The 27,303-nt window shown below is 61.5% G+C and overlaps 3 protein-coding genes and 2 non-coding genes across 11 annotated transcripts; 1 reads left to right on the top strand and 4 right to left on the bottom strand.

Moving 5' to 3' along the window:
• Nucleotides 1-9: 9 nt before the first annotated feature.
• Nucleotides 10-3,402, top strand: TMBIM6 (transmembrane BAX inhibitor motif containing 6). The gene is made up of 10 exons (XM_056515084.1): nucleotides 10-95; nucleotides 1,364-1,465; nucleotides 1,551-1,659; nucleotides 1,749-1,869; nucleotides 1,981-2,029; nucleotides 2,137-2,234; nucleotides 2,318-2,397; nucleotides 2,506-2,606; nucleotides 2,689-2,761; nucleotides 2,871-3,402. The coding sequence occupies exons 2-10, from the start codon at nucleotides 1,410-1,412 to the stop codon at nucleotides 2,892-2,894; spliced, it is 711 nt and encodes a 236-aa protein (XP_056371059.1). The 5' UTR covers nucleotides 10-95; nucleotides 1,364-1,409; the 3' UTR covers nucleotides 2,895-3,402.
• Nucleotides 3,403-3,491: 89 nt separating this feature from the next.
• On the bottom strand, nucleotides 3,492-11,329 carry NCKAP5L (NCK associated protein 5 like). Of its 6 annotated transcripts, none has more exons than XM_056515067.1 (13): nucleotides 11,255-11,329; nucleotides 8,482-8,523; nucleotides 8,295-8,401; nucleotides 7,963-8,031; nucleotides 7,816-7,854; nucleotides 7,613-7,732; nucleotides 7,426-7,539; nucleotides 5,269-6,989; nucleotides 5,042-5,195; nucleotides 4,889-4,967; nucleotides 4,531-4,815; nucleotides 4,279-4,418; nucleotides 3,492-3,935 (listed from the first exon to the last, which is right to left on the bottom strand). In XM_056515067.1, exons 3-13 carry the CDS (start codon nucleotides 8,394-8,396, stop codon nucleotides 3,699-3,701), a joined length of 3,060 nt encoding a protein of 1,019 aa, XP_056371042.1. In that variant the 5' UTR covers nucleotides 8,397-8,401; nucleotides 8,482-8,523; nucleotides 11,255-11,329; the 3' UTR covers nucleotides 3,492-3,698. The 6 variants fall into 6 exon arrangements, with proteins under 6 accessions (XP_056371042.1, XP_056371039.1, XP_056371041.1 ...); XM_056515064.1 differs by having other exon boundaries at nucleotides 8,295-8,398; XM_056515066.1 differs by lacking the exon at nucleotides 11,255-11,329 and adding an exon at nucleotides 9,080-9,234 and having other exon boundaries at nucleotides 8,295-8,398.
• A 359-nt stretch (nucleotides 11,330-11,688) lies between these two features.
• Nucleotides 11,689-26,957, bottom strand: KANSL2 (KAT8 regulatory NSL complex subunit 2). 2 transcript variants are annotated; one of them, XM_056515075.1, is made up of 10 exons: nucleotides 26,900-26,957; nucleotides 25,712-25,969; nucleotides 25,000-25,178; nucleotides 22,283-22,397; nucleotides 20,839-21,002; nucleotides 19,276-19,442; nucleotides 18,055-18,151; nucleotides 15,081-15,334; nucleotides 12,766-12,954; nucleotides 11,689-12,124 (listed from the first exon to the last, which is right to left on the bottom strand). In XM_056515075.1, the coding sequence occupies exons 2-10, from the start codon at nucleotides 25,960-25,962 to the stop codon at nucleotides 12,020-12,022; spliced, it is 1,521 nt and encodes a 506-aa protein (XP_056371050.1). In that variant the 5' UTR covers nucleotides 25,963-25,969; nucleotides 26,900-26,957; the 3' UTR covers nucleotides 11,689-12,019. The 2 variants fall into 2 exon arrangements, with proteins under 2 accessions (XP_056371050.1, XP_056371051.1); XM_056515076.1 differs by having other exon boundaries at nucleotides 26,064-26,903.
• LOC130265931 (small nucleolar RNA SNORA2/SNORA34 family) lies at nucleotides 12,183-12,310 on the bottom strand. Its single transcript, XR_008842727.1, has one exon. It is a non-coding gene; the product is annotated as a small nucleolar RNA SNORA2/SNORA34 family (small nucleolar RNA).
• Nucleotides 17,851-17,978, bottom strand: LOC130265930 (small nucleolar RNA SNORA2/SNORA34 family). Its single transcript, XR_008842726.1, has one exon. It is a non-coding gene; the product is annotated as a small nucleolar RNA SNORA2/SNORA34 family (small nucleolar RNA).
• Nucleotides 26,958-27,303: the final 346 nt, after the last annotated feature.

The raw sequence follows: 27,303 nt of genomic DNA, 5'->3' as shown, positions 1-27,303 counted from the left end.
AGGCGGAAGGCGGGACTGTGAGGGGGTTCGGCCAATGAGCGGCGGGGGCGTGGCGCAGAGCTCGCGGCCTGGCACGGACGGCGGACGCGGCGCAGGTGCGGGCGGGGCGGGCCCGGGGCGGCCCCGGGGGAGCCGCGGGGGTCCCGGGGCGGCTGCGGACCCCCGGCACTCCCCACAGCATCCCCCGAACTCACCCCGTGCGGCCCGGAGGGTCCCGCCCCCACCAGGCCCGGCGGTGGTGTCGGGGGTGGGGGGGGGTGCGCACGGGCTCGGCCCCGGCGGTCTGCGCTCGGTTCTAACGGGAGGAACGGGGGGGATCGGGGGGGATCGGGGCGGCGGAGGGGGGAGGAGCGGCGGGGGGGGGTGCGGGAAGCGGCGGGTAAAGGTCGCTTGGAGCTGAGCAGGGGCGGCAGCGGCGAAAGCGAAAGCGGCGCTGGGGGCGGGGAGCGCGGCCCGGGGTCCAGGCCCGGCCCCGGTTCTGCTGCCGGCCCGGGACCGGCACCGGCACCGGCACCCAGCGAGCTCTGCCGAATGGAGCCGGCTGTCACTGGGGCCGGAGCGGTGTCGCCCCCGGGGGGCTGTCACGCCCCTGTCACCCCGTCTGTCACACACACCCCCGCCGCCACACCCCGGCCGGGACTGTCCCCACGGCCGCACCTCCTGCCTTGCCTTGCCCGCTGACCTGCGCCTTCCCCTGCGCCTGGTGGCGGCAGCAGTTCAGAACCGGCCCGTGTCCCTGTCCCTGGGTTGTGACCTGTGCCCCTCTAGGCTGTGCTGGTGTGGCAGGATGGGGCCCCTCTCCTGCACCCTCCCCTTGATGCCCCCATCCTGTGCCCCGTCGGGCTGTTCCGTCCCCTCCATCCCTTGGGGACAGCTGGCTCGTGCCACTGGCTGGGCAGGTCGGGCTCCAGCAGGTGCCAGAGGGGACAGAGCCGGCCGAGCCGGCTGGACGAGGAGGAGGAGGGCGAGGAAGAGGAGAAGGAGAAGGAGGAGGCCCTGCTGGGAGCCTCCTGCTGCCAGAGCCACCTCTGGGGACGTCATTACGAGCACTAATAGTCACCTGGCACAAAGACGTTTCCAGCTGCCAGCAGCGCTCCCAGGGCACCGGGAGCTCTTCAGGGGCTCCCCCGGCCTCACAACAGCCCTGCTGCAGGATCCCTGAGGGCTCCCCTGGCCTTGCAACAGCCCTGCAACACCCCAGGGACCCCCTGGCCTTGCAACAGCCAGCAGTGCTTGCACCAGCTGGACAAAGAAGGCTCTGGAGCACCGGCAGCTCCTGGGCTCGCACTCACTCAGCTCCTGGGGGAAGTTTGGGAGCTTTGGGTGGGCTCCAGATCCATCCTGATCCCACTTCCCCTCGCAGCTTGCAGCCCTGTGGAGCGGCCTCGGGCCCATCCCAGCCCGGCACCATGAACGTCTTCGACCGCAGCATCAACTTTGATGCCCTCTTCAAGTTCTCCCACATGTGAGTGACACACAGGCAGGGCAGGGGGTTCGGGGGGCTGTGCCAGCCCTCCCTGCCCCCCTCACCACCCCCTCCTCACCCACAGCTCGGCCTCCACCCAGGAGCACCTGAAGAGGGTCTATGGCAGCTTTGCCCTCTGCATGTTCGTGGCAGCTGCGGGCGCCTACGTCAACGTGGTGACCCACCTTTTCCAGGTGAGGAAGGGGCCACAGGTGGCACCCCCAGCCCTGCACCACCCAGGTGAGACAATGCCCAACCTTCCATCTGCCTCTCCCTCTCCCAGTTTGGGCTCCTGACTGGCCTGGGCGCACTGGGGCTGATGGTTTGGCTCACGGCCACCCCACACAGCCGTGAGACCGAGCAGAAGCGGCTGGGGATGCTGGTTGGCTTCGCCTTCCTCACAGGTAGGTGGGCACTGGGGCTACCCCACATCCCACAGGACCCCAAATCCTGCAGAGGGTCCAGATGAAGCCCCCCCAGAATAGCTCTGGTGACACCCAGTTCTATCCTTGCAGGCATCAATCTGGGACCCCTCCTGCAAATGTGCATCTCCATCAACCCCAGGTAGGAGACACCCCCACAGACCCTGTACCCCTCCTCCAGCTGCCTTGCAGATCCTGTTCCCCCCCCCAGTGCCCCCCAGCTGAGCCCAAAACCCTCTTTGCCCCCAGCATCATCCCCACTGCCTTCCTGGGCACTGCCACCATCTTCGCCTGCTTCTCCCTGAGCGCCCTGTACGCCCGGCGCCGCAGCTACCTCTACCTAGGAGGTGAGAGGGGCTTTGGGGAGGACTCTGGGGGGGGGTCAGGGACTCCCCAGACCTGGCCCTGACTCCCTGCCCTCACCCTGCAGGTTTCCTGCTCTCCGGCCTCACCCTGATTCTTCTCTCCTCCCTGATTAACGCCTTTGTGAGATCCACCTGGCTCTTCACGGTCAGTCTCCTTCCACCCACCCTCCCACCTGCTGAGGATGGACAGACAGACAGGTGACACCAGCAGGGGACTGTCCCCACCTCATGCTCCTCCTTCCCCCCCCCGCAGGCCAACCTGTACGTGGCGCTGATGATCATGTGTGGCTTCGTGCTCTTCGACACGCAGCTCATCATTGAGAAGGCGGAGAGCGGGGACAAGGATTACATCTGGTGAGTGCTGGGGACACGGGGGAGGGTGACACAGGGGAAGGGTGGCCCCCTCTGAGCATCCATCCCTCCCTCCCTCCCTCAGGCACTGCGTTGATCTCTTCCTCGACTTTGTCAACATCTTCCGGGAGCTCCTGATGATCCTGGGCATGTCCGAGGTGGGTGAGGGTCCCTGGGCAGGGCAGGGCAGGGGGACAGAGCTGCCTCGTGGCGTGGGAGGACAGCGGGACAGAGCCCATGGTGACCGTGGCCACTTTGCTCTTGCAGAACAAGAAGAAGGAGAAGAAGTGAAGCGGCTCTGGGCCGAGGCGGAGCCACCCCTGTGTCCCCATGTCCCCTCCCGTCCCTCTCTGTCATTAAAGGGGCTGCGCTTTGCTGCCGAGGAAGCAGCCAGAAGCTTTCGCACCTCGTGGGTTTTTCTCTCGTTCAGCTTTTTTTTTTTTTTTTCTCGATTAAAAACCAGCCAATTTGTGGATCCTGCTGGAGTTTGGCTCCCCCTGGTTTCCCCCCTGGAGTGGTCACCCACGTGTCCTCTTTCCTTGGAGGTTTGTCCCCAGCCCCACCTGGGGTGTTGCCCTTCCCCGGGAGGCCCTAAAACCAAAACCAGCCCCCGGGGGATTGTTGGTGGGACCCCTCCCCTCAGCCAAATTCATTGGTGGAGCCTCCCCTCCAGCACCAGTGCCAAGAAACGAAAGTGTGCTGGGAGGGGGCCGTGGGGACATGGCATTCCCAGCGCTCCCAGCCCCGCCATCTCCGCTCTTTGTACACCGGGATGATTCAATAAATCGCTCAGACTCCAGACTCTCGTTCCCCTTTTTCCATCCCCTTTGTCCGTCTGTCCTTCTCACCCTCCCTGGGGCGCGGGGACACAGCGGCTGCACCAGCACGTATATAAATAACCCAGGCTGGGGGGGCGGCTTTATTGAGTTAAAAACCCATCGGCAGGGGGGCTGTACAGGGCCATAGCACCATCGGAGAGAGCCGGGAGAGGGAGCGACAGCACGCGGGACACTCCCAATCCAGGCAGCACCCTCAGAGCAGGAGCGGGGAGCAGCGGGGACGGGGTGGAAGACGTGGGAGCGGCGCCGGGGCGGCTCAGCCCTGGCTGCCGCAGGAGGAGAGGCTGTCGTAGAGCGAGTCGCTGAGGGACTCGGAGTGCTCCAGCCCGGCGGGGCCGTGCCCCCCGTCCCGGGAACGAGCCTCCGTGCTGCCCTCGTCCCCCACGTCCGAGGCGCTGGGGGTCCGGCTGCTGCTCGTGCTCAGGGCAGGGGGCAGAGGTGGGGGGGCCTCTGGGGATGCCCCCCGATGCCCTGCTGGGCTGCACACGGGGGCCTGGGGAGGGACAGCGTGGGCAGGGGGGGTTGCCTGTGCTGATGACAGCCAGATCTGTCACTCCCCCTGTGGCAGGGAGCCTCTGTGCCCCCCCAATCCACCAAAACATTAGAGGGTCACCTTGAATCCCCCCCAGCGCACATGAGGATGTGGCAAATGATGACAGAACTCTGGTGAGTTCTCTCCCCATGGCTTCTCCATCCCCACAGCATGGGCAGGAGGGTCTGGGGTCCCTCAGCCGGGGTTTTGGGGTCCTTTGTGTCCTTACTCTGGAGTTTTGGCAACCCCACACCAAGGTTTTGTGGTAGTCCAGGATTTGGGGGGTCCCATAACCTGCCCTTACCTGCACAGGCCGATGCAGCCCCTCCAGCCCCCCGGGGGGGCACACGAAGGGGTCAGCAGCACCGCAGGCTTTGGCGTTGGGGAAGGTCCAGTTCTTGCTCTGCTGGACACGCCGCGGCTTCCTGGCGTCATCCCCGGTGTCTGTGCGAACAGCGAGGGGCAGCGCTGACCTGCAGGGCGCCCACGCCCCCATCTCCCCACCCTGGGGCCCCGTTGCACTTTAAAGAGGGTGACACGGAGGGGGGACACCCACCTTGGGGGGCAGCGCGGTGGCCGTGCGAGCTGGGGGGCGCCGGGAGGCGGCAGCTCGGAGCGCTGCGGTGTTTTCCAGGCGCCAGCAGCTCCTCGGCGCTGGGCACCTCCCGCTCCAGCGTGCGGGCCTTGCGCGGCACTTTGGTGACAGCGGCCGGCACGGCCCCGGGCAGCGGCTCGGGGCGGCCCCGCGGTTTGGGGGTGCTCTTGGCGGGGACCCCCCCGTAGTCGGGGGGAGGGAAGGTCCCGATCCCGCTGTCCAGTGTCCGCGTCAGAGACCCGCAGGCTGCGGCACAAGGGGAAGGGTCAGTCCCCTCTGGTGCCCCCTCTCCGCCCTAACCTCCCCATCAGCCCCTCACCAGCGAAATGCTGCGTCGTCCCCGACTCGGACAAGCTCTCGTCGGACGGCAGCTCATCCCGGAGCCCCACGTCGGGCACCTGCGGGGATGAAAGGCTGAACGGCTGCGGGGTCCCTCTGCAGCGGGGGTCTGGGGGCTGCGGGGGGTCCTCACCTTGTCCGAGGGCTCCCGCAGGTGTCCCACGATGCCGTTGCGGGGTGGGCGGCAGAGCCGCGGTTCTTTGGCGTCGGGGGGGACCCTCCGGAGGTCACAAAGCTCCCGCTTGTGCTCCAGGCGGGTCTCGTAGGGGACGTCCTTCCCGTCCACCCTGGGGGGAGGCGGCGATCAGGGGGACACCCCACCCTCACACCCACCCCGAGGGGACCCAGGTGGGAGCTGACCTGTCCAGCAGCTGCTGCATGAAGGTCTCGGCCGTCACCTCCTGGTACATGACGGGCAGGGGGCCGGGGCCTCGCGGGGGCCCGCGGGGACGCCCCTTCTCCAGCGCCAGCCCCTGCAGGAACGCGTGCTCCTCCCGCAGCGCCTTCCGCAGATCCTCCGCCTTCTCCATCAGCTTCGAGATGTTGAGGCTCTCGGCCTCCAGCTTTCGGGCGGCCAACTTGACCTCTCGGCGAAGGGGCGCGGGGGTCCCAGCCCACTCTCGCCCGCGCCCGCCGTCCCCGCGCCGGCTCAGCGCCGGCAATTTGCTGCGCCGCAGCCCGAACCAGCTCGCCAGCCCGGCCGCCTTGCCCTTGGCCTCGGCGCCCGGCGCCCGCTCCTGCCCCTGCAGCCGCAGCACGTTCTCCTCGATGCCTTTCATCACCTTCTCCTCGATGGCCGAGTGCCCCGCGGCGCTCGCCGCCGGCCCCGCGGGCTCGGGCTCTGCGGGGGTTTTGTGGGGACCCCCGCCCGCCTTGGCGCCCGCGGGCTCCTCGCCCCGCGGTGCCCCGGCTTTGCCCGCCTTGGTGGGCAGCTTGGTGGGGCTGCCGTGAGGGCTGCGGGAGGTTTTGGCAGGGGGCGTGGGGGGATTCCGCGAGGGGGCGCGGCCGGTGCCGGGGCGCCCCTTGCCCCCCGCCTTGCCGGGGTCGCCCATGGAGCCGGAGGAGTAGCAGCGGGCCAGGGGCTCGGCGCCGTGCGCTGGCTCGGGGTGCTTCAGGCTGCCCCCCAAGTTCGCCCGGGGCGGAGGGCGCAGCTCGGCCCCATGGCCCCGCTCGGGCCGCCCCGGGCCCGGCGGCTCGCGGCCCTCAGCCCCCCGCAGCTTGCCCAGGGCGGCCAGGCGCTCCTTGAAGGGCAGGTAGCCCGGCTCGGGGGGCTTCTTGCCAGGCCGGCGGCAGGGGGCCGAGCCCCCCGCGGCACGGCGAGAGCTGGGGGGGGACGCGGCCGCTCGCTCCCCGCCGGCCGCGGGTCCCGGTGGCGCCGGGGGCTGCTCGACCGCCTCGAAGGTGCGGGGGTGGGGGAAGGCGGGGGGGTCGGTGGAGCCGGGATCTGGGGGCGCATCGGGGGATGGGCGGCGGCTGAGCGCCGGCGAGGCCTCGGGGCGGCACGGGATCTTGGAGGGGTGGGCGAGCTGGGGGCTGAGGCGCAGCCCCCCGGGGGAGGGCGGCAGTTTGAGCACCTTGCTGGGGGAGGGCAGGGGGTTGGGGACCCCCCCAGGTGACAGCGGGGTGAAGCCCCCCTCGGGGCTCTCCTCGCCCGGCGTGTAGAGTCCCAGGAAGGCGGGGTGCTCCCCGCGCCGCTGCCGGGGGGGTCCCCCGGGGGCTTCGCCATTGCGCCGGCAGCAGCCCCCCCCCTCACCTCGCAGCAGCCGCTCGGCCAAGGCGCTGAGCAGAGCCCCCCGCGGCGGCCCCCCCTCCTCTGGCGAGGAGCAGGGGCTGCCCTCGGTGCCCCGCCAGCCCCCCGCAGCCCCCGGCCCCCGCAGTGGGCAGGGGGGCCAAGCCAGGGCGGCGCAGGGCTCGGGGGAGCCGGGGGAGGCCGGGGGCGGCCCCAGCAGCGGGTCTGTCTCCTCCAGCTTGCGCAGCACCTCCAGGATTTGGGCTTTCTTTTTGAAGAAGGGGGACAGGGCATCCAGGGGTGGGGCGCCAGGGCTGAGGCCAGGGCTGCCCGATGGCACTGGTGGCAGCACCTGTGGGGACAGGGCACAGTCACCCTGTGAGCAGCTGGCACTGAGCCCCTGGTACCAAAGGGGGACACTCTGGAAACACAGAGGACACAACAGGCTTTGGGATGGGGACCCGATTGGGACGGGGACATCTGAGGCTTTTGGAGCCAGAGACATCACAGATGGAGGGGCTCAGGGAGGTGGACACCATGGACCTGGAGAGGTGACACCACAGAGACCACAGGGACAGGGACCCTGTTGAAAGTAGGAAGTCATAGGCACATGGATGAGGACACCACAGATCCAGGGAGGGGAAGAGGAAAGGACACCGTGGGCCTGGGAAACCACGTGCCACAGGCCTGGTGACACCACACACTGGGAAAAGACAATGGGGAAGGGGGTGACACAGCCCAGAGAGGGGACACTGGGACAGGAAGGGGTTGGGAGCACCAGTACCCACCTCGGGCAGGGACAGACAGAGGCCAGGGAGCAGCGGGGGGGGCTGTTGCTCAGCAGAGCCTGGCTGGGGGGTGACAGGGACATCTGGGGGTACTGGCACCGGGTGCAGCGGCAGCTGGAGAGGAAAGATGCTGGGTTAAGCTCTGGGGGGACCCTGCCCCATGCCAGCCCCCAGCCCCAATGCACACCTGGGGGAGGGACCCAGTGGAGAGCTGCAGCTTCTGCTGGAACAGGTCGCTCAGCACCTGGTTCTGCCTCTCCAGCTCGAAGACACGTTTCTTCAGCTTGATGCACTCCTCACGCAGGTCCTGGCAGGGGTGTGGGGGGTCAGGTAGGACCCACAGAGCCCCTCAGCATTGTCCCAGCCCCCTGACACCCTCCTGATACCCACCTTCTGGTTGAGCAGTGCCTGCACCACGTGGTTGGCAACCTGGGGAGGAGAGGGGAGATCTGAGGTGGGGCACAGGGCACCCCCAGTCTCATGGCCCTGCACACACGTGTGCACATGTGTGCTTTGTGTGTGGCTGCTCTCCAGTACCTCGTCCAGGCAGCGTTCATACGTCTCCCTCTGGTTCTCATTGGCCTGGGCCAGGGCTGAGTTCTCTGCCTGGAACAGAGCAGGGACAGCTCAGGGGACACAGTGGACATCCCCGAGGCACCAAGCAGACCCTCTGTGTCCTGGTGGGACTCAGGGCCACACATGGCAGGAAGGGGCTGCCACAGGAGCAGTGGCACACAAGGGCCACGGAAAGCTGGGAGTGCAACCCAGCACCAGTGTCCAGCCTGTGGGCTCCATGGCACGGCTGGCTCTGGGCACTGGCTGCACGGTGGCACCAGCCACAGCTGCTCCCGTGTCCCATTCCCACATACCTCCAGCTCCCGCAGGCGCTGCAGCAGCTCGTGGCTGGTGCCCGTCTCGCCCAGCGCTGCCGGGCTCCCGGCCCCCGGCGCCTCGGCCACGCTCTCCGACATCTCTGCTGCGGGGGACACGCATCACCACGGGGTCCCTGCTGGCCTGAGGCACCCCCAGGCCCTGCACAGCCCGGCCCTCTCTTACCTGGCTTCGGATGTCCCCAGCCCCGTCCCTGTGCGCTGTCACCTGCCAGGGAGAGCTGCGCTGAGGAGGGGGATGGAGCCCCCAAAGACCCCGAGGGCCGAGTCCTGACCCCCCCAAGAGCCGCAGGGACCCCGCCTGCTGCCCACCTCCTTCCCGCCGGTACAGGGGAAGCTGATCGGCCCCGGGATGCACAGCACGCCCGGGACCGGGACCAGGAGCAGCCCCGGGGCACCGGGATGTGCAGCACCACTGGGACTGGAACCGGCATCAGCCCCGGGGCACCGGTGTGCTCCAAGGACCGGGACCGTCACCAGCACAGGGTCACGAGGATGCGCAGGACCACTGGCACCGGAATCGGTACTGGCCCCGGGGCACCGGGCTGTGCAGCGCCTCCGGGTACCGGGCTGTGCAGCACCGCCGGGGCTGACCCCGGCCCCGGGACACCGGGATGCGCGGCCCTGGCGCACGCGACCCTCAGCGTTCAGACGGGCCCCCCCAGTGCCGCACACCCCCCGCTCCACCCCGGGCTCCCCCCCGCCGCCGGTGCCACTGCGTCCCTGCGCTGAGCCCCGGCCCCGGCCCCGGCCCCGGCCCGTACTCACGCCCGGGGCTCCCGGTGGCGCCGCCGGTGTCGGCTCAGAGCGGCCCTGGGGCCGGTCCCGGCGGCGGCGGCGCTTCCATCCCGGCCCGGCCCGGCCGCGCTATTGTTGGGAGGCGGCGGCGGCGGCTCCGCCTTCCCTCCGCGGCCGGGGCGGAGCCGGGATGGAGCCACCGCCTCCCCCGGTGCGCGGCTCCGCCAGCGGCAGCCACGGGGAACCGGCAGCGGCGGCACCGGCGCACCGGGAATCACCCCGGGAATCACCCCGGGACAGGAAGCACCGGGGATCCCCCCGCCCCGCGGCACCGGGCAGCGCCGAGGGACAGGGCAGAGCACACCGGGATCCCCGCAGGGCATCCCGCACCCTCCGCAGGGACTGCCCGGAGCGCGGGGACCCCTCGGGGAGCCCCCCGGGGCTGCAGACCCGCAGCCCAGCCGTGACCCCCGGCCGTGACCCCCGCCCCCCGCCCCTCGAGGGTGAGGTTCGGGGTTTTGGGGTTCACACGGGGCCACGCGTCCCCGGTTCACCCGGACCCCACGGCGGGGAGAGGGGGGCTCGGCAGAACGAGGGAGAGCGGAGGGGACGAGAGAAGGGTCTGGGGGTGATGCGGGGGATAAGAAGAGGGTCTGGGGGTGATGGAGGGACAAGGGGAAGGTCTAGGGCGCACGGGAAGACCTCGTACATGCTGTCCCCGTCCTCTGCAGCCCGTGGGGCGAACCCACGCGGGTCCCTGTGGTCCCCATTGTCCCTGAGGTGCCCGTGGGCCCCTCGCCTGCCCCCCGCGCAGGAAGCGGCCCCGGGGCCGGCGGCTCCGGCTGCGTCACGGGGGGAAGTGAGGCTCTGTCTGGAGGGGAAGAGCAGCCCGCGGCCCCCCCAAGCCCCCGGCGGGGACAGCCGGGGGGGCCCCGACAGATGGACAGCGAGGCCATCCCCTCCCCCAGCGTGGGGCCCCGCGGGGGCAGCGAGAGGGTCCCTGTGGGGAGGGGGACACGGCTCCGACACAGCCAGGACCACCCGGAGCCCGTGTCCCCTCCCCAGCACCCCCCAGTCACTCGGTCCCCGCTGCTGTGGGGACACGGCGTGGGGACACGGCACGTGCCCAAACCGCAGCCCAGGACGTGCCAGCGTGGCTGTGACGGGCTGGCCCTGGCCTGCCCCACACCAGGGTCCCCATGCCGAGCCCAGGGACAGGGGGTGACAGTCCCGAGTGTCCCCAGCCCTGCTGAGCTGTTCTGGGGGCAGCCAGGACACACTGGGGACAATCCAGGGACAGGGGGTGACAGCCCCGAGTGTCCCCAGCCCTGCTGAGCTGTTCTGGGGGCAGCCAGGACACACTGGGGACAGTCCAGGGACAGCCAGGATGCAGCAGGGACAGCAAGGACACCCTGGGGACAGCCGGGATACACCGGGGACAAGTGGGATGTGCTAGAGAAACAGCCTCGGGGTGCAGGGACACATCGAGGACAGCTGGGACTTGCCAGGGACACGCAGGGACAGCCAGGGATGCGGTGGGGACACTGGGATCAGTCAGGATGTGGTGGGGACAGCAGAGACACACACAGGGGACAGCTGGGGTGTACTGGGGACACTGGGGACCGGCGGGTGGGAGGAAAGGCAGTGAGGGACACCCCAGGGACACCCAGGATGCAGTGGGGACACTGAGGACACCGCAGGGACAGTCAGGATGCAGTCAGAACATGCCAGGAACAGTCAGGATGCAGCGGGGACACCAGGAACACCCCAGGGAGAGTCAGGATGCACTGGGGACACTGGGGACACCCCAGGGACAGCCGGAATGCACTGGGGACACCCCAGGGACAGCCGGGGTGCAGTGGGGACACTGAGGGACACCCCAGGGACAGCCGGGGTGCAGTGGGGACACTGGGGACACCCCAGGGACAGGCAGGATGCAGCGGGGACACCTCAGAGACAGGCGGGATGCTCCGGGGACAGCGGTGACACCCCAGGATGCACCGGGGACAGCGGGGAGAGCCGAGGACACAACGGGCACGCACGGGGGGGCACCGGGGACATGCGGAACGCCACCGACCGGGCCGCCCCCGCCGTTCCCCCGGGCTCAACCCTCCCACGGCACCATCCGGTGCCCCCCCACCACCACCTCCCGACCCCCCGGTCCCCCCGCCTGCCCCTCGCCCAGGAGCGGCCGGACTCACCGGGGGCTGTGGCGGGGCCAGGGCCGGGGCCGGGGCGGCATGGCCGGGGCTGGGACCGGGACCGGGGCGGGACCGGCGGCGGCGGTGACGTCATGGCTCCACCGGGCCGGCCCCGCCCTGCGCCCCCGCCGCCGCCAATCCGCGCCCCGGGCACCCCCCCCACCGAGCCCCCCCTTCCCGTGATCCCCGGTGCCGCCCGGCACCGAGCCGGTACCGCCGCCCCTCCCTCGGTACCGAGCACCCCATCGCGGCTGCCCCGGGATGCGACCGGCCCGCCCCGGAGCCCCTCGGGCTCATTTGCTTTCCCCCCCAACCCAAATAAAGGGTGACCCCCAAAGGGGATCCCCCAGCAGCACGGTCCCCCCTCCCCGGAGGACACTCCCCCACCCCCCCCCAGTCCTCGGGCTCAGCCACACGACACGGGGACACCGAGACCCATCTCCATCACTTTATTGTGGGGGACCCCGCGGGATGGAACCTCTGTCCCCCCAAAACACGCCACGGCCACATCATCCCCCCCAGGGCACATCGGGGCGTGGTGAAGGATTCCACAACTCCAGCGATTCCCCTCCCCAGCCTCCCGTGGCTCCATCCCCACAGAGGACACGAAGATCTGGAGATCCCGTCTGGGGTTTCAGGGTCCAGGAATCAGCGGAGGAGCCAGAGCTGCAGCTCATCCTGGCACTGGAGCAGGATTCCACACACGAGTGGCCCCAAATCCCAGGCTGAGGGTCCCCTGGGCGTGGGGACCCCGGTGCTGGGGGCTCAGCTCACGGCCCCCGGCTCCAGGCTCCCGTTGGCCGGGGTGGACGAGGCCGTTTCCTCCGGCTGCTGCTCATCCCGGGGCCCTGGCTGGAACGGGAGGTGACTCTGCAGGGGACAGGACAGGACAGGGATGGGGTGTTTGCCGTGGTGGGACAGCCTGGGACAGTGTTGCTCCCACACGAATTGGTCACTCCACGGGATGGGAGCACCAACAGACCGGGAGACATTTCCTCTGGGCTCCTGTTTGAAACCAACAGCTACAGCAAACTGGGGGTCTTCAGTCAGAGCCTGGGCTGTGCCCCCACACCCCAAAACTGGGCTTTCACCCCAGGAGACGTGACAGGAGAGGGAAGCCCCAGGCTCCAGGCAGGACAACAGCAGCAAATTTCAGTTACTCCAGTGAAAAGTAACATTCCAAGGAAGAAACGAGAACTCCTGACCCGGGAAACAACTCCCCTAAAACCCCCCAGCTGGGATTAAGAGGTTTCAACAGCAGGCAACCCCCCACCCAGGCACCCCCAGCGTCCCAGACTTTCATCCCCAGGACAAGGGTGGCACTGAGCCACCCACAAAGCCACCTCTGGCTGCCACCCCACCCTGGCACTGCTAATGCCATCCAGACCATGGGCACACCCAGCCTCTGGAGCAGCTGTGGAGCCCCCCGGGCCTGTTGGGAGGAAGAGGAGGGGATTCCTGCTGGGAAAAGCCCATCCCGGAGTGGGGAGGGACAGTTCCCCCAGCCCTACCTGTGCAGGGCCCTCGGCAGGAGGGACGAGCGGGGTGGAGGAGGAGCTGCCCCTGTCCGGCTCCTCCAGCGCCAGGATGTCGATGGGAGCCTCGGCCATGTCCCTCAGGGACGGATCGAGGGTCACAGAAGGGTCAAAGAGCAGAGGGGAGGGGGGGCACTGCATCCCATCACCCACCACGTCCAGGTCCTGGCAGGGAGAACAGCGGTGGTGCATCAGGAGGGGTCTGAGCAGACTGCAATCCTCTGAAGCAGCAGGGAAGGGAGGAGGAGGAGGAGTGGGCACCGTGCCAGTGGGGCCCCCAGCCAGCAGCCAGAACACACCCCAGGAACCCCCTCCTCCTTTCTCCTGGAATGCCATGAGCAGCTGGCACTGCTGAGGACAAGGTGTGGGACACACCACCTGGAGCCCAGCGTGACGTGTTGTCCCCAAGGTGTCCCTCCAGCACCTGGAATGGCTTTGACAGGGTCCAGTCACACCCTTCTGAGCAATCCCAGCTCTCCTGGATGTCACACATTCCTGGGGACCCCCAAAGCAATCCCTGCTCCCCAGGATGTCACTCACATTCCTGGGGACCCCCAAAGCAATCCCTGCTCCCCAGGATGTCACACACATTCCTGGGGACCCCCAAAGCAATCCCTGCTCCCCAGGATGTCACTCACATTCCTGGGGACCCCCAAAGCAATCCCTGCTCCCCAGGATGTCACACACATTCCTGGGGACCCCCAAAGCAATCCCTGCTCCCCAGGATGTCACTCACATTCCTGGGGACCCCCAAAGCAATCCCTGCTCTCCTGGATGTCACACACTTTCCTGGGGACCCCCAAAGCAATCCCTGCTCTCCTGGATGTCACACACATTCCTGGGGACCCCCAAAGCAATCCCTGCTCTCCAGGATGTCACACACTTTCCTGGGGACCCCCAAAGCAATCCCTGCTCTCCTGGATGTCACACACATTCCTGGGGACCCCCAAAGCAATCCCTGCTCTCCTGGATGTCACACACATTCCAGAGGACACCTGGAACACCCCCACCCTCTCCTGGGATGTCACACCTCCTTGGCTTGCCCTGACACCACAGATGGGGATGGACAGGCTCTGAGGACTCCTCCATCTGCCCTCCCTGAGGAGAGGCTGGGATTCAGGAGAGGCTGGGGTTTGTTTTGGCTCCCGAGGGGGTTTGACACAGGGCAAGATTCCCGTGACTCACGAGCGGCGCTTCCCCAGCCTGGCACGACGTGAGACACAACACAGATGCCCCCGGCAGCTTCCAGAGATCTGCAGCTCCAGAGGGAGCTCAAAACCCTCTCAAAGGACAGGATGAGGGAAAACAGCCCTGTTTTTCCTTCCTAACCCAAAAAATCCACCTTCTATTTGCACAGAGAGGGGCTGGGATCTGATCTGAGCACCCTGCTTGCTCTCCCAGCTCCTGCTGCTGCAATTCCTCCTCCATCACCAAACTCCAGAGCAGATCTGAGGTTTGTCTCCCAACACCAGTGCTCAGCAAGCTCAGGAACAAACACTGAGGGGACACCTCGCAGCTCCCATGGATCCTGGGGCTTTGCTTTTGCCTCAACACATTCCTGAGGCTCTCAAGTGTGTTGGCTGAAATGCACCATGATGCCACAATAATCTGGGGATTAAAATCGTCGTGTTTTCCTCATGCCAGAGAAAATGGGGCTGTGGGGGGAAAATCCTCTTTTGAAGAGGCCCCTAAAGGGATTTCAATGAGCACAGCCATCCCAAAGGAGCAGCCACCAGCTCTGGAATAGCTCCCAAACCTTCTGCATTCCTGCATTTGCACAGAATTCCCAGGATGCTCTGGATTGGGAGGGGATGTAAAGATCACCCAGTTCCACACCTGCTATGGGCAGGGACACCTTCTACTACCCCAGGCTGCTCCAAACCCTGTCCAGCTTGGCTTTGGACACTTCCAGGGATGGGGCAGCCCGTTTTTCTGGGCACCCTGTGCCAGGGCCTCCCCATCCTCACAGGAATTCTTTCCCAATATCCCATCTAACCCTGCCTCTGGCAGCAGAAGCCATTTCCCCTTGTGTTGACACTCCATTCTTTGTCCCAAGTCCCTCTCCAGCTCTCTGCAGGCTCTGGAAGGGGCTCTAAGGTGTCACTGGATCCTTCTCCTCTCCAAGTTGGACATCCCCATCTCTCCCAGCCTGACTCCAGAGCTGCTCCAGCCCTCAGAGCATCTCCTCTGCCCTTGCTCCAGCAGCTCTTCCTGTGCTGAGGATCCCAGACCTGGATGCAGCATCCTAGGAGGGCTCTCAGGTGGGCAGAGGAGCAGCTTCTCCCACTTACATCACTGAATTCCAGGGGCAAACTCTCGGTGGGCTGGAGCTCAGCAGCACTCAGGTACAGATCCGTGGGAGCAGCTCCCAGCTCCTGGGGCACAGCCAGGACCTGCTCTGGGACGTACATCTGGGGGGGCAGCCGGAGGTGCAGGGGGCAGCAGGGCTCCTCAGACAGGCTCACAGGCACAGGCTTGTTGCAGGGAACTTCCTCTGAGCCCTGGCATGGCTTGAACAGAGTCTGGTTTGTATCCTGGCAGATATCTGGGAGGAGGAGGTCAAGGAAAGCAGCAGAGGTACAGCCAGACACACATCCAGAGGGATGAATGCTGAGAAATGCTCCCAATTCTCCCACAAGTGATGTTAAACCCACCCTCATTTCTTCCAGATCAGGAATCCAGAGTCTAGAGCTGCACCCCAACTGCCCAGGGATGTGGGTGACATAATTTCCATGATGGAAAACTGGGACAACAGCCACAGCCCCCCCCACACCGTGGGGGCTGGGAGATGTGGCTGGATCCCTGGAAACCACTCACAGATACTCAGCTGGATGTCACAAAGGCACAGGATTAACTTTTGTTTGCAGACATCCATGGAAAATGATCAGCTCCAGCCCCACAGGCAGGGAGATCCCAGCACACACAATGCCTTTTCCACAGCCAGGAGCTCAGTTATGGTATTTCTATCTTCCCACTGCATTTTCCTTCCCAGTGGAAAACCTGTTCCTGCCAGAGGTGTAAATGGGATTTCCTGCCTTTAATCCCAAACAGAAACTGTGCTTCAATTGCATCACACTTGCAGAGTGATCCAGAAGCAGAGGAGCTGCAGATCAAAACCCAGCCTGCTCTGGACCCATCACCTTTCCTCCTCTTCCCACTCCTTCCTCCTCTTCCCACACCCATTCTCTTCTTCTAAGCTCTATTCTGATCCCATCCTCCTCTGCCAACCCCTTCCAACTCCACCCTCTTCCGACTCCATTCCTCCTCTTTCAATCTCTTTTTCTTCTTCCCACCCCTTCCTTCCTCTTTTTTTTAAACCCTCATTCACTTTTTCCAGCCTCTTCTTCCAATCCCTTCCTCCTCTTCTGATCCCCATCCTTTTCTTCCAACCCCTTCCTCCTCCCTTTCTCCTCTTCCATCCAGGATCATCCCAACTGCAATTTTCTCACACACACTAGTGTGGGGGTGGGGGAAATCCCAAACCCACATAAAATTGGGAGAAGACACCAAGTTTAAGCCAGTCTCTTAAGCTGTCTAGGTTTGAGATTCACCCTTCCCTCCTCTCCTCCCTACTCCAAGGATTTCTCAGGAATCCACTTCCCAGCAGGCTGTGGAGAGCATAATCCAGGCTGGCAGCAGTGGCAGAGCCCAGCCCAAGAGAGAAGGACCTTGGACACCCAAAGGAAGATGTGGTGAGGGAACAGGGGTGGGGAAGGCAGATTTTCATCTCCTGGAGCAACTCCCAGCTCCAGCACCGACTTTACTGGTAGCCAAAAGCACAGATTGCCAAGAGGACAAAAATCCCAGGCTCCATCTGGAGCCTCCCAGCCTTTCCCCATCCCTTTAGTGCCCTGTCACAAACAATCCAGCTCCTGGAAGCAAACAGAGCCCAAGAGCCTCCCGAAAAGCCGCAGATGTTATCAGATGTTATCAGCTGCCCGAGGAAAAGCTTGTTTGTGTCAGTGAGAGTCAGCTGAGAGCTGCTGCCAGACCCAGCTCTTCCCCTCCCTCCTGGGAGCGCCAGCTGCCAACAGCAGCTCCCCCGCCTGTTTTATGGGATTTCTCCTGTCTTTATTTTGAGGTCTGTGGTGGTTAGAGAGAAACAAAGGCAGCTTCCAGCTCCTGCTCCCTGTGCAGGGCTGGGGGAGTCTGACAACTCCAGGGACAAAGCAAACCCACAGGCTCTCAAAAATCCAGAATCTCCCAGGAAATCTGAAAGCTCCTCAAGACCCAAGGGCTCCCAAAAACTCACGAGCTCCTGCAGACCCAGGAGCTCCCTCAAACCCAGGAACTCTGATTAACCCAAGAGCTCACACAAACTCAGCACATCCCACAAATCCAAGATCTCCCACAGATCCAGAAGCTCCTCCTCACCCAGCCCTGGGACTCAGATCCAGAACTTGTCCTGACTCACCCCACTGCTCCCTCCTGCAGCTCCAGCCTGATCCAAATGTGGACACATCCACCCACTCCCACGAGAAGGGATGGAGCAGACGCACCCAGGGCAATACTGGGGTCATGGATCCCATATTGGGGGTCATCCCTGAGCTGAGGGATCCCAGTGGAACTTTCAGTGCTGGCTCTCCAATAGCTGAGGCTGATTTGGGAAGTGGAACTGGCTGTTCACACACACACAAAACCTTTTTAAGGGTCACAGAGACTGAGCTGGGTCACAGCACCTCCAAACAGAACAACCCTCAGGCTCAGAACAACCCTCCCAAAAATCCCCAAGGCTGTGCTCTGGTGTGTGTGTCCTCAGCTGAGGGTAGGCTCTGCTCCCAGGGAACAAGGGACAGGACAAGAGGGAAGAGCCTTAAACTTTGCCAGGGGAGGTTCTGGAATTGTTGCAATCATCAGCAGGAATTTCTTCCATGGAAAGGGTGGTCTGACACTGGAAGAGCAGCTCAGGGAGGTGGTTGGAATCCCTATCCCTGGAGGGGACCCATGCACATCCCTCACAGCTCAGGCCTGCCTGGGTTCTCTGCTTCCAAATGAACTGCCCACCGTGTTTGGATGCTCTGGAGCCAGGAGGCCTCAGCAGGCCCAGCCCTGAGCCCAGCCCTTTGTTGCTCCCACACGAATTGGCTGTTCCATGGGATGGGAGCACCAACAGACCGGGAGACGTTTCCTCTGGGCTCCTGTTTGAAACCAACGGCTACAGCAAACCGATGGCCTTGATTCAGGGCCAGAGAGGGAGAAGGGAGGCACAGCCAGGGGGAAAACGGCTGGAAAATGCTGAGGAGGAGTGTCAGGATGAAAGGATACGTGTGAGGCAGTGCCGGGTCATGGGGAGGGACGGGTTGGAGCATCGCACGTCATCAACAAAGGCCAAGCAGCGCTGGCTGGAGCGGGTGGTGTGTGCCTGAAATCACAGAATGGTTTGGGTTGGACAGACCCTAAAGCTCCTTCAGACCCTGCTCCCATGGGCAAGGACACCTTCCACTATCCCACATTGCTCTAAGCCACATCTGACCTGGCCTTGGGCACTTCCAGGGATGGAGCAGCCACAGCTTCTCTGGGCACTCTGTGCCAGCATCTCACAGGGAGGAATTTGTTTCCAGTATCCCACCTAAACCTCTCAATCCCTTGTGTCCTATTTAAAACTCCCTCTCCCTCTTTTTATTAAGTCTCCTTTAGGCACTGAAATGGACTCACTCAGACTCAGGAGCTCCCACAGACCCAAGAACTCCCAAAAACCTGAGAGCCTTGGCAAACCCATTTGCTTCCATAATCCACGAGTTCCTACAGACCCAGGTGCTCCCAAAAATCCTCCAGCCTCCAAATTCCCTGAGCACCCTTTTCTTCAGGCTGAGCCCACCCAGCTCCCTCATCTCCTCAGGAGATTTCCAGACCCTTCTTGTGCTCCAGTCCCTTCCCCAGCTCTATTTCCTTCTCTGGACTTAACCCTCAATGTTTTTGTTGCTGTGAGGAGCCTAAAACTGACTCCAGCATTCAAAGTGTGGACACATATTACTCCTACAGACCCGAGGGCTCCTGCAGACACAGAAGCTAACAGAGATCTAGAAGATCCCACAAACCCAAGAGCTTCCACAGACCCAGAAGCTCCCACAGATCCAGAAGATCCCACAAACCCAAGAGCTCCCACAGATCCAGAAGATCCCACAAACCCAAGAGCTCCCACAGATCCAGAACATCCCACAAACCCAAGAGCTCCCACAGACCCAGAAGATCCCAAAACCCAAGAGATCCCACAGATCCAGAAGATCCCACAAACCCAAGAGCTCCCAGAGATCCAGAAGATCCCACAAACCCAAGAGCTCCCAGAGACCCAGAAGATCCCACAAACCCAAGACCTCCCACAGATCCAGAAGATCCCACAAACCCAAGAGCTCCCATAAAACCCAACAAACCCAGGAGAGCAGCTGCCCTTGCAGGAAGGGTGCTCCATGGGACAATCTACATGGGTCTGGGGTCCCTCCCAGGCAGACCCAAGAGGAGAGACCCCTGCAGGGTGTCCCCACGGACCTGCTGGGCGGCGCCGTCGGTGGCCAGGACCCTGCGCTCGCGGAGCTGCCGGTGCAGCAGAGCCTCCACCCCGTAGCGCTGCCGGTAGCGCCGGAGGCACTTGAGCCTCTTCAGGTTCTCCCTCTCCTTGGCCATCAGCCCCTCTGGCCCTGTCAGCAGGCTGCTCCCTGCAGGAAGAAAGGAAGAGTCAGGAATCTCCAACTACCTGCTCATTTTTTTCGCAGTGAGGGCTTTGAGGGCTCCATCCAGAAGCGCAGCTTTGGGTGACGCCTGGCGGTGCAGGTTCCATCCCAAAATTTATCCTGACCTCTCCAGGAACACTTGAACCCACAGAATATTTTTAAAACCTCCTTTAAAAATAATTCAGCCACTCCCGTCCATTGTGATTTCAGCAGCAGAATAGAAACTTGTCAAATTCCAGGTCACTCCTGTGCGAGTTCTGGAAGGTTCCCGCCAGCATTCCTGGTGTAATTACAGGGCAGAGCTCAGGATCTGCTTTTCTCTGACTCGTTTGCTAAAAAGAGTTCTGCAAAATTGGTATGTACCAAACTCCTGGTTATTTTTACTTGAGCCTGAGCTGAATTATGGCGTTTTCCAGGATGAGCTATTAAAGGATGATGCTGGAAAAAAAGAGTCCTTTGCACTGCAATACTTGGGATCAGTTACACAACTCGGTTTTGCCTCTGTTGAACTGGGAATTCCTGCTTCCAAGAGCATATTCTGCACAGGGAGAATGCCAGCAGAGGCAGAGGGAAAGCTGCATCACTTCTAAGGAGGAATATGCCAGTACAGCAGCACTGGTGTTACTGGAACCAGCTCCTGTCCACAACAAGGGCCTTATGAACGAATATATTTTTTGTTCGTGAAAGGAAAAAACAGGAAATCCCCGTACAAAATAAGCACTTTTGTCTCAGAATTAACATTACAGCTCATTTCCTGCCAACGTTGCAAACTCTGAAGAGCAAAGAAATGCACAAGCTTTGTAACTCCAGTGATATGGATCTCTGGGCACAGGACCAGCACAGAATCATGGAATCACACAGGCTGGAAGAGCTCTCCAGGATCAGAGTCCAACCTGTGACTGATCCCTACCTTGTCAACCAGACCAGAGCACTCAGTGCAATGTCCAGCTGTTCCCTGAACACCTCTGGGAATGGGAACTCCACCACCTCCCTGGGCAGTTCCAATGCCTGACAACCTTTTCCACACAGAAATCCTCCTGATGTCCAACCCAAACCTTCCCTGGCACAGTTTGAGGCCATTTCCTCTTGTCTCACTGTTCCTGGGACCACAGCCTGACCCCCACTTGGCTGCACCCTCCTGTCAGGGAGTTAGAGAATGAGATGGTCCCACCTGAACTCCTTTTTCTCCAGGCTCAGCCCCTCCCCAGCTCCCTCAGTTCTCCCAGACCCATTTTCCTTGCTCCAGGCACTTCCCCAGCCCCTCAACCAAACACCTGCTGAGTGCCTACACTCTGCTCTGAAATTTGCCTCTAGAAAGGCCCAAACCCTCATTTTTTGGCAGATTTCTGCGCACACCCTCAGTCAGGAGGTCTGTGCTCACCGATGGCCTCGTGCTCTCCCTTCCTGCTGTGCAGGAACCGGCGTTTCTTCTCCTTCAGCAGGTGCTGGAGGCGCTTGAACTGGTCGATGTAGAGGGACTGGAGGCGGATCAGCTTCTCCCGCATGATCAGAGCCACCTCCTCGGCCGTGTACACCCCAGCGTGCCTGCAAACCCACAACCAGGCTCTGCTCAGGAGGCTCCCTGCAGAATGACCCCCAAAAAGGGTGTGGGGGCCCCTCAGGGTTGATCCCTGAAGGGTCTGGGGATCCCATGGGGTTTTTCTGCTGAAGAAATGGGATGAGTACTCAAAGGGTGTGGGGCTTTCTCAGGGCTGTTCTCCAAAAGGGTGTGAGGGTCTCTCAAGGCTGAACCCCCAAAGGTGTGGGGATCCCTCAAGGTTGATCCCCATCAGGGTGTGGGGATCCCCAAGGGCTGATCCCCCTCAGGGCGTGGGGATCCCTCAAGGTTGATTCCCCTTAGGGTGTGGGGGTCCCTCAGGCCTGATCCCCCTCGGAGTGTGGGGGTCCCATGGGGCTGCTGTCCCAAAGGGTGTGGGGATCTCTCAAGGATGTACCCCCAAAGGTTGGGGGGAATTCTTACAGGATTATTCTTCCAAAGACTTTGGGGTTGCCTCAGGCTGATCCCCCAAAGGACGTGGGAGACCCTGAAGGCTTCACTCTCTGAATCTGTGGGGCTCTCTCAGGATTACTGTTATGTGGGGGTCCCTCTGGGCTGTTCCCTGCACAAACAACACTGATGTGACTGGGAACACTCTGGGTTACACCATCAACAAGCTACTCAATTACAGGCTTTTTTTTAAGAGATGGGATCGCTCAGATGCTGCCAAAGGATCCACTCCACTCTGGAAGAGAATGAGCAGCAAGTGCTTCCCAGAAAACCACAGCTCCAGGACCTGAGAGTATCCACAGCCAACAAACCACATGGGCACAAATCCATGAAAAATCAGTGATACCATCATGTTTTTAACACAATCACTGTCCCCTGGAGCCACAGTGGGCCCAGAACATGGAACATGTGTGTAGCAGGCAGCAGTCACCATGGAATCCCAGAATCCCAGAGGTTGAAAAAGCTCTCCAGGATTGAATCCAACATGTGACCAATCCCTACCAGAGCCCTGAGTGCCACATCCAGTCATTCCTTGGATACCTCCAGGGTATCCAGAGCAATTCCAATGCCTGACAACTCTTTCCATGAAGGATTTCCTCCTGATGTCCAACCTGAACCTCCCCTGACACAGACTGAGGCATTTCCCCTTGTCCTGTCCCTTGTTTCCTGGGAGTAGAGCCTGACCCCCACTTGGCTGCAGCCTCCTGTCAGGTAGTTGTGAAAATCCAAAAGTTCAAAATCCAAAAGTTCCCCCTTGAGCCTTTTCTCCTGGCTGAGCCCCAACAAAATGTGAGATGGATTTAACTGCCCAGCCTACTTGAGGGGATCCTCCTGGTCGCTGTCGATGCTGTCGGCTTCGCTGTCGGGGTCCCCACGCCACGTCTGCTCCACGGTCACAGGGTCCTGCTCACAGTCACTCCAGCTGTCCTCGTCTGCAGGACACAGCACAGCAGTCACAGGACACTGTCCCACACCCCAGGATGGCCACAGACACCCTGGAGCTCGGCCCCATGGAGCTGAGCCAGCTCTGCCTCACAGCAAGAGGGAATTCTCCCCCCAGAACTCTGAGTGAGGGACATGGAGCAGCAAACAACAGGAAAACTCCCAGCTTGGAACAGCCAGAACACACAGGGAATGATGCTGCAGCCCTCCCATGAACAACCAGGAATTCCAGTGGTACTATGTAGCAGCCCCACTAATATTTCCACGATAAACCTGCAGGATCTGGATTTCTCTGCAGTGAGACACACCAGGCTTTACAAACCCCAGCTTTCACTCCCAGGCTATGGGATCTTTTTCCCACTGGACTGAACCAACTTTTCCCCACTGGACTTTTACCAACAGGAACAGAGCAGCCTGGCACTGCCCTTGGCTTTGATGCCTTGGAGTGGCTGCCTAGAACAGAGGCTAGACAAGGTTAGGAGAATAAAGTGGGTATTCATTAAAGGCCTTCAATACATACACCTCGGGCAGTCAGAACCCTCCCAGAGGCCACACCCAAGGTGGATGATGGTCATGAGTCTTTCAGACAGATATGAATTTGGTCTATTTGCATATCAGGGGTCAATCCTCCAATCAGTTACAGGTAGTGAAGTCACATTCCCCCAGTTTACTCCCCCTCACTTTTGTTTACACTTTTCAGGGCCTGAGGCTGGAGGGTGTCCTTGAGTTCCAGGCCTAGAGGAATTATTTTGTCTGACCAAAACACAAAGACAGCTAACCAACACTCCATATGGAGTTTAGAGCTATGCACTAATGCAATACAGGATTTGAAAACATGAAAGCTAAAATCCTAATTAATGGATGAGATTGAGTCCTTACCCAACATGCAGCTGGCCTATGCACTAATTGATTTGAATACAGGATTTGAAAACACTAAAGCCAAAAAATCCTACAGCGTGAGGGTGAGTGCTTACCCAGCATGCAGCTGGCCTATGCACTAATTCATTTGAATACAGGATTTGAAAACATAAAATCTAAAACCCTACAGAGTGAGGGTGAGTGCTTACCCAACATGCAGCTGGCCTGTGCACTAACTGATTTGAAGGATCTGAAGTACAGGATTTGACAACACAAAAGCCAAAACCCTACAGCACGAGGGTGAGTCCTTACCCAGGATGCGACTGGCCTGTGCACTAATTGATCTGAAGTACAGGATTTGAAAACACAAAAGCCAAAACCCTATAGCACAAGGTTGAGTCCTTACCCAGCATACAGCTAGCCTATGCACTAACTGATTTGAGTATAGGATTTGGAAACACAAAATCCAAAACCCTACAGCATGAGGGTGAATCCTTACCCAGCATGCAGCTGGCCTATGCACTAACTGATTTGAAGGATCTGAAGTACAGGATTTGACAACACAAAATCCAAAACCCTACGGCGTGAGGGTGAGTCCTTACCCAGCATACAGCTGGCCTATGCACTAATTGATCTGAAGTACAGGATTTGGAAACACAAAAGCCAAAACCCTACAGCACGAGGGTGAGTCCTTACCCAGCATACAGCTGGCCTATGCACTAACTGATTTGAGTACAGGATTTGGAAACACAAAATCCAAAACCCTACAGCACGAGGGTGAGTCCTTACCCAGCATACAGCTGGCCTATGCACTAACTGATTTGAGTACAGGATTTGGAAACACAAAATCCAAAACCCTACAGCACGAGGGTGAGTCCTTACCCAGCATACAGCTGGCCTATGCACTAACTGATCTGAAGTACAGGATTTGGAAACACAAAAGCCAAAACCCTACAGCACGAGGGTGAGTCCTTACCCAGGATGCGACTGGCCTGTGCACTAATTGATCTGAAGTACAGGATTTGAAAACACAAAAGCCAAAACCCTATAGCACAAGGTTGAGTCCTTACCCAGCATACAGCTGGCCTATGCACTAATTGATCTGAAGTACAGGATTTGGAAACACAAAAGCCAAAACCCTACAGCACGAGGGTGAATCCTTACCCAGCATGCAGCTGGCCTATGCACTAACTGATTTGAAGGATCTGAAGTACAGGATTTGACAACACAAAATCCAAAACCCTACGGCGTGAGGGTGAGTCCTTACCCAGCATACAGCTGGCCTATGCACTAATTGATCTGAAGTACAGGATTTGGAAACACAAAAGCCAAAACCCTACAGCACGAGGGTGAGTCCTTACCCAGCATACAGCTGGCCTATGCACTAACTGATTTGAGTACAGGATTTGGAAACACAAAATCCAAAACCCTACAGCACGAGGGTGAGTCCTTACCCAGCATACAGCTGGCCTATGCACTAACTGATTTGAGTACAGGATTTGGAAACACAAAATCCAAAACCCTACAGCACGAGGGTGAGTCCTTACCCAGCATACAGCTGGCCTATGCACTAACTGATCTGAAGTACAGGATTTGGAAACACAAAAGCCAAAACCCTACAGCACGAGGGTGAGTCCTTACCCAGCATACAGCTGGCCTGTACACTAACTGATTTGAGTACAGAATTTGGAAACACAAAATCCAAAACCCTACAGCACGAGGGTGAGTGCTTACCCAGGATGCGGCTGGCCTCGCTGCGGCTGCTCTCGCTGCTCTGGCAGCCCAGCTCTGCCCGGGCGTAGGAGCTCAGCTGGCACAGCAGGGTCTCGCCCACGGGCCCGGGGTTGGATTTCTTCACCTGAGCCTGCAGCGCCAGCGCGTTCCGCCGGGCGTGCTCGGCACAGAACGAGGTGCTGCAGGACAAGGCACGGCTCAGCACAGGCAAGGAATCATGGAATAACTTGAGAGGGAAAACCTAAAAGCTGATCTGAGCACCCCACCCCCAGCCTGACCCTGCTCCTGCAATCCTGTGGGCAGCCAGGCTGGAAGGATCTGCTGATCCTGGAGGGAATCTTTGCCGATGACTTGCAGCAGTTCTGGTTACCAAGGAGTGGGAGCATCCATGTCTGCCCAATCAGTTTGGGGAATATAAAAGAGTGGCTTAGCTGGCCACAGCTACAGACAGCTGTAGTTTGAGTTGGAGCATAAGATCCAGAGTCTGCTGGAGTAAAAGCAGAAGGCTGCTGGCTGTGCTGTGAGGAGGAAGGGACATGTGGCTGTGTGAGGGACAGTCAGGGTAAGGTGGCCAGGAAAGGGACAGCTTGGGGTTAGCCAGTCATGTAGAGTGCAAGAAGCAGTCAGAGCTGTCTGTAAGAAAAGGGATCAGTACTGTATGAAGCTGCCTATGAGAAAAGGAGCCAGAAAACGAGGAGGCAGAGCCACTCACCCATCCTTCTTCTCAGGTTTGGGAGCAGCATTGGGACAACGCTTCCCATTCTTTGTGGACACATAGCTGCACTGTTTGAAGGGAGCATTCCTGTCCTCGAGGATGTGCTTGATGCAGAATTCCTGCCCTTCCAGGCGGGGCTGGGAGCAGGGCCGGGGGGCAAAGGCACAGGCCAGGGGCTCCTGTGGCCGTGGCACCGGGGTCAGGCGGCCTCGGCTCGTTGGCAACACGTGAATCCGGATCCTGTTCATGCTGATGCTGCAAGAGAGATGCAGAGCAAGGTAAGGGAACGGAATAAAACGCTGATAAAATAAAAAGCAGCAGTGGGAAAGAATTTGAATAAAAGTCTAACCCCTTCAGCAGAAGATGAGGCTGCTCCTAAGGAGGTAATTCCCAATAATGTTCGAAGGAACTGCTAGCCCTGCAGAAATCTGTGGGGGATCCTCTTCTCCCAGTGCACCCCCAGTGTATCTCCTCGCTGCTCCCAGTGCCCATCGTTGCCTCTATCCCGACATATCCCGGTGATTCGTCCTGCCCTGCTACCGGTGCTCACCCACGCCTCCGTACCGGTGCATCCCCGCTGCCCATCCAGCCTGAACCGTTCTATCCCGGTCTTTTCTGGGACTCATCTCGGTCTATTTCCGCCTCTAGTCCGGTGTCCCCGAGTGCGTACCCTGGTCTATCCCTGGCTTTATCCCGATCCCATCCTGATCTATTTCAGCCTCTCTCCCGGTGCCCATCCCGGTCTATTCCCGCTTCTATCCCGGTGTTCCTCAGTGCGTACCCCGGTCTATCCCCGGCTTTATCCCGGTGCCCATCCCGCTCTATCCCAGCCTCTCTCCCGGTGCCCATCCCGGTATATTCCCGGCTTTATCCCGGTCCATCCCAGCCTCTCTCCCGGTGCCCATCCCGGTCCGTCCCGGCGCCCCTCCGCCCGCGCACGTGCTCTGCCGCCGCGCTCCCGCGCATGCGCGCTCCCGCAGCCCCGGCGCCGCCATTTTGTCCGCGGGCGGCGGGCGTGAGGGGCACCCCTGAGGGGCGCCCAGGCAGCGCTGCCGGAGCGCAGAGCAGGAGGAAACCCGCCCCCGGCACGGTTCAGGACGGAGGAGCCCTGGAGAAGCACTCGGGGGCCGCGCTGAGGGGTAGATCGGGCCGCATTGCGAGCAGGAGGCGCCGCCGCCATCTTACCTCTGTGCCGCCGCGGCCTCCGCGCTGCTGCGCCGTGCACCCGCCCCGCCTCCTCACTGGCCCGGCCACCCGCCAATCAGCGCCGAGCGCGAGGGCGTTCCCGCGCGGGACTGGCTGAGCTCACTGTCAATCATGCAGGGAGCGCCCACGCCTCCCTGTGGTCACGTGGGTGCGGCGCGGCGGGAACGCGACACGTGGGCGCGGTGGGACCGGGAGAGGGGATATCCCGGGATAGACACCGGGGGGGATTCCCGGGCCAGGAACCGGGAGAGGGGATATCCCGGGATAGACACCGGGGGGGATTCCCGGGCCAGGAACCGGGAGAGGGGATATCCCGGGATAGACACCGGAGAGCGGGTTCCCGATAGGACACCAGGGAAGGGGATATCCCGGGGCAGACACCC

Source organism: Oenanthe melanoleuca, linkage group LGE22 (genome assembly GCF_029582105.1).
Source record: "Oenanthe melanoleuca isolate GR-GAL-2019-014 linkage group LGE22, OMel1.0, whole genome shotgun sequence".
Classification (NCBI taxonomy): domain Eukaryota; kingdom Metazoa; phylum Chordata; class Aves; order Passeriformes; family Muscicapidae; genus Oenanthe; species Oenanthe melanoleuca.
This window is presented reverse-complemented; position numbering and strand designations above follow the sequence as displayed.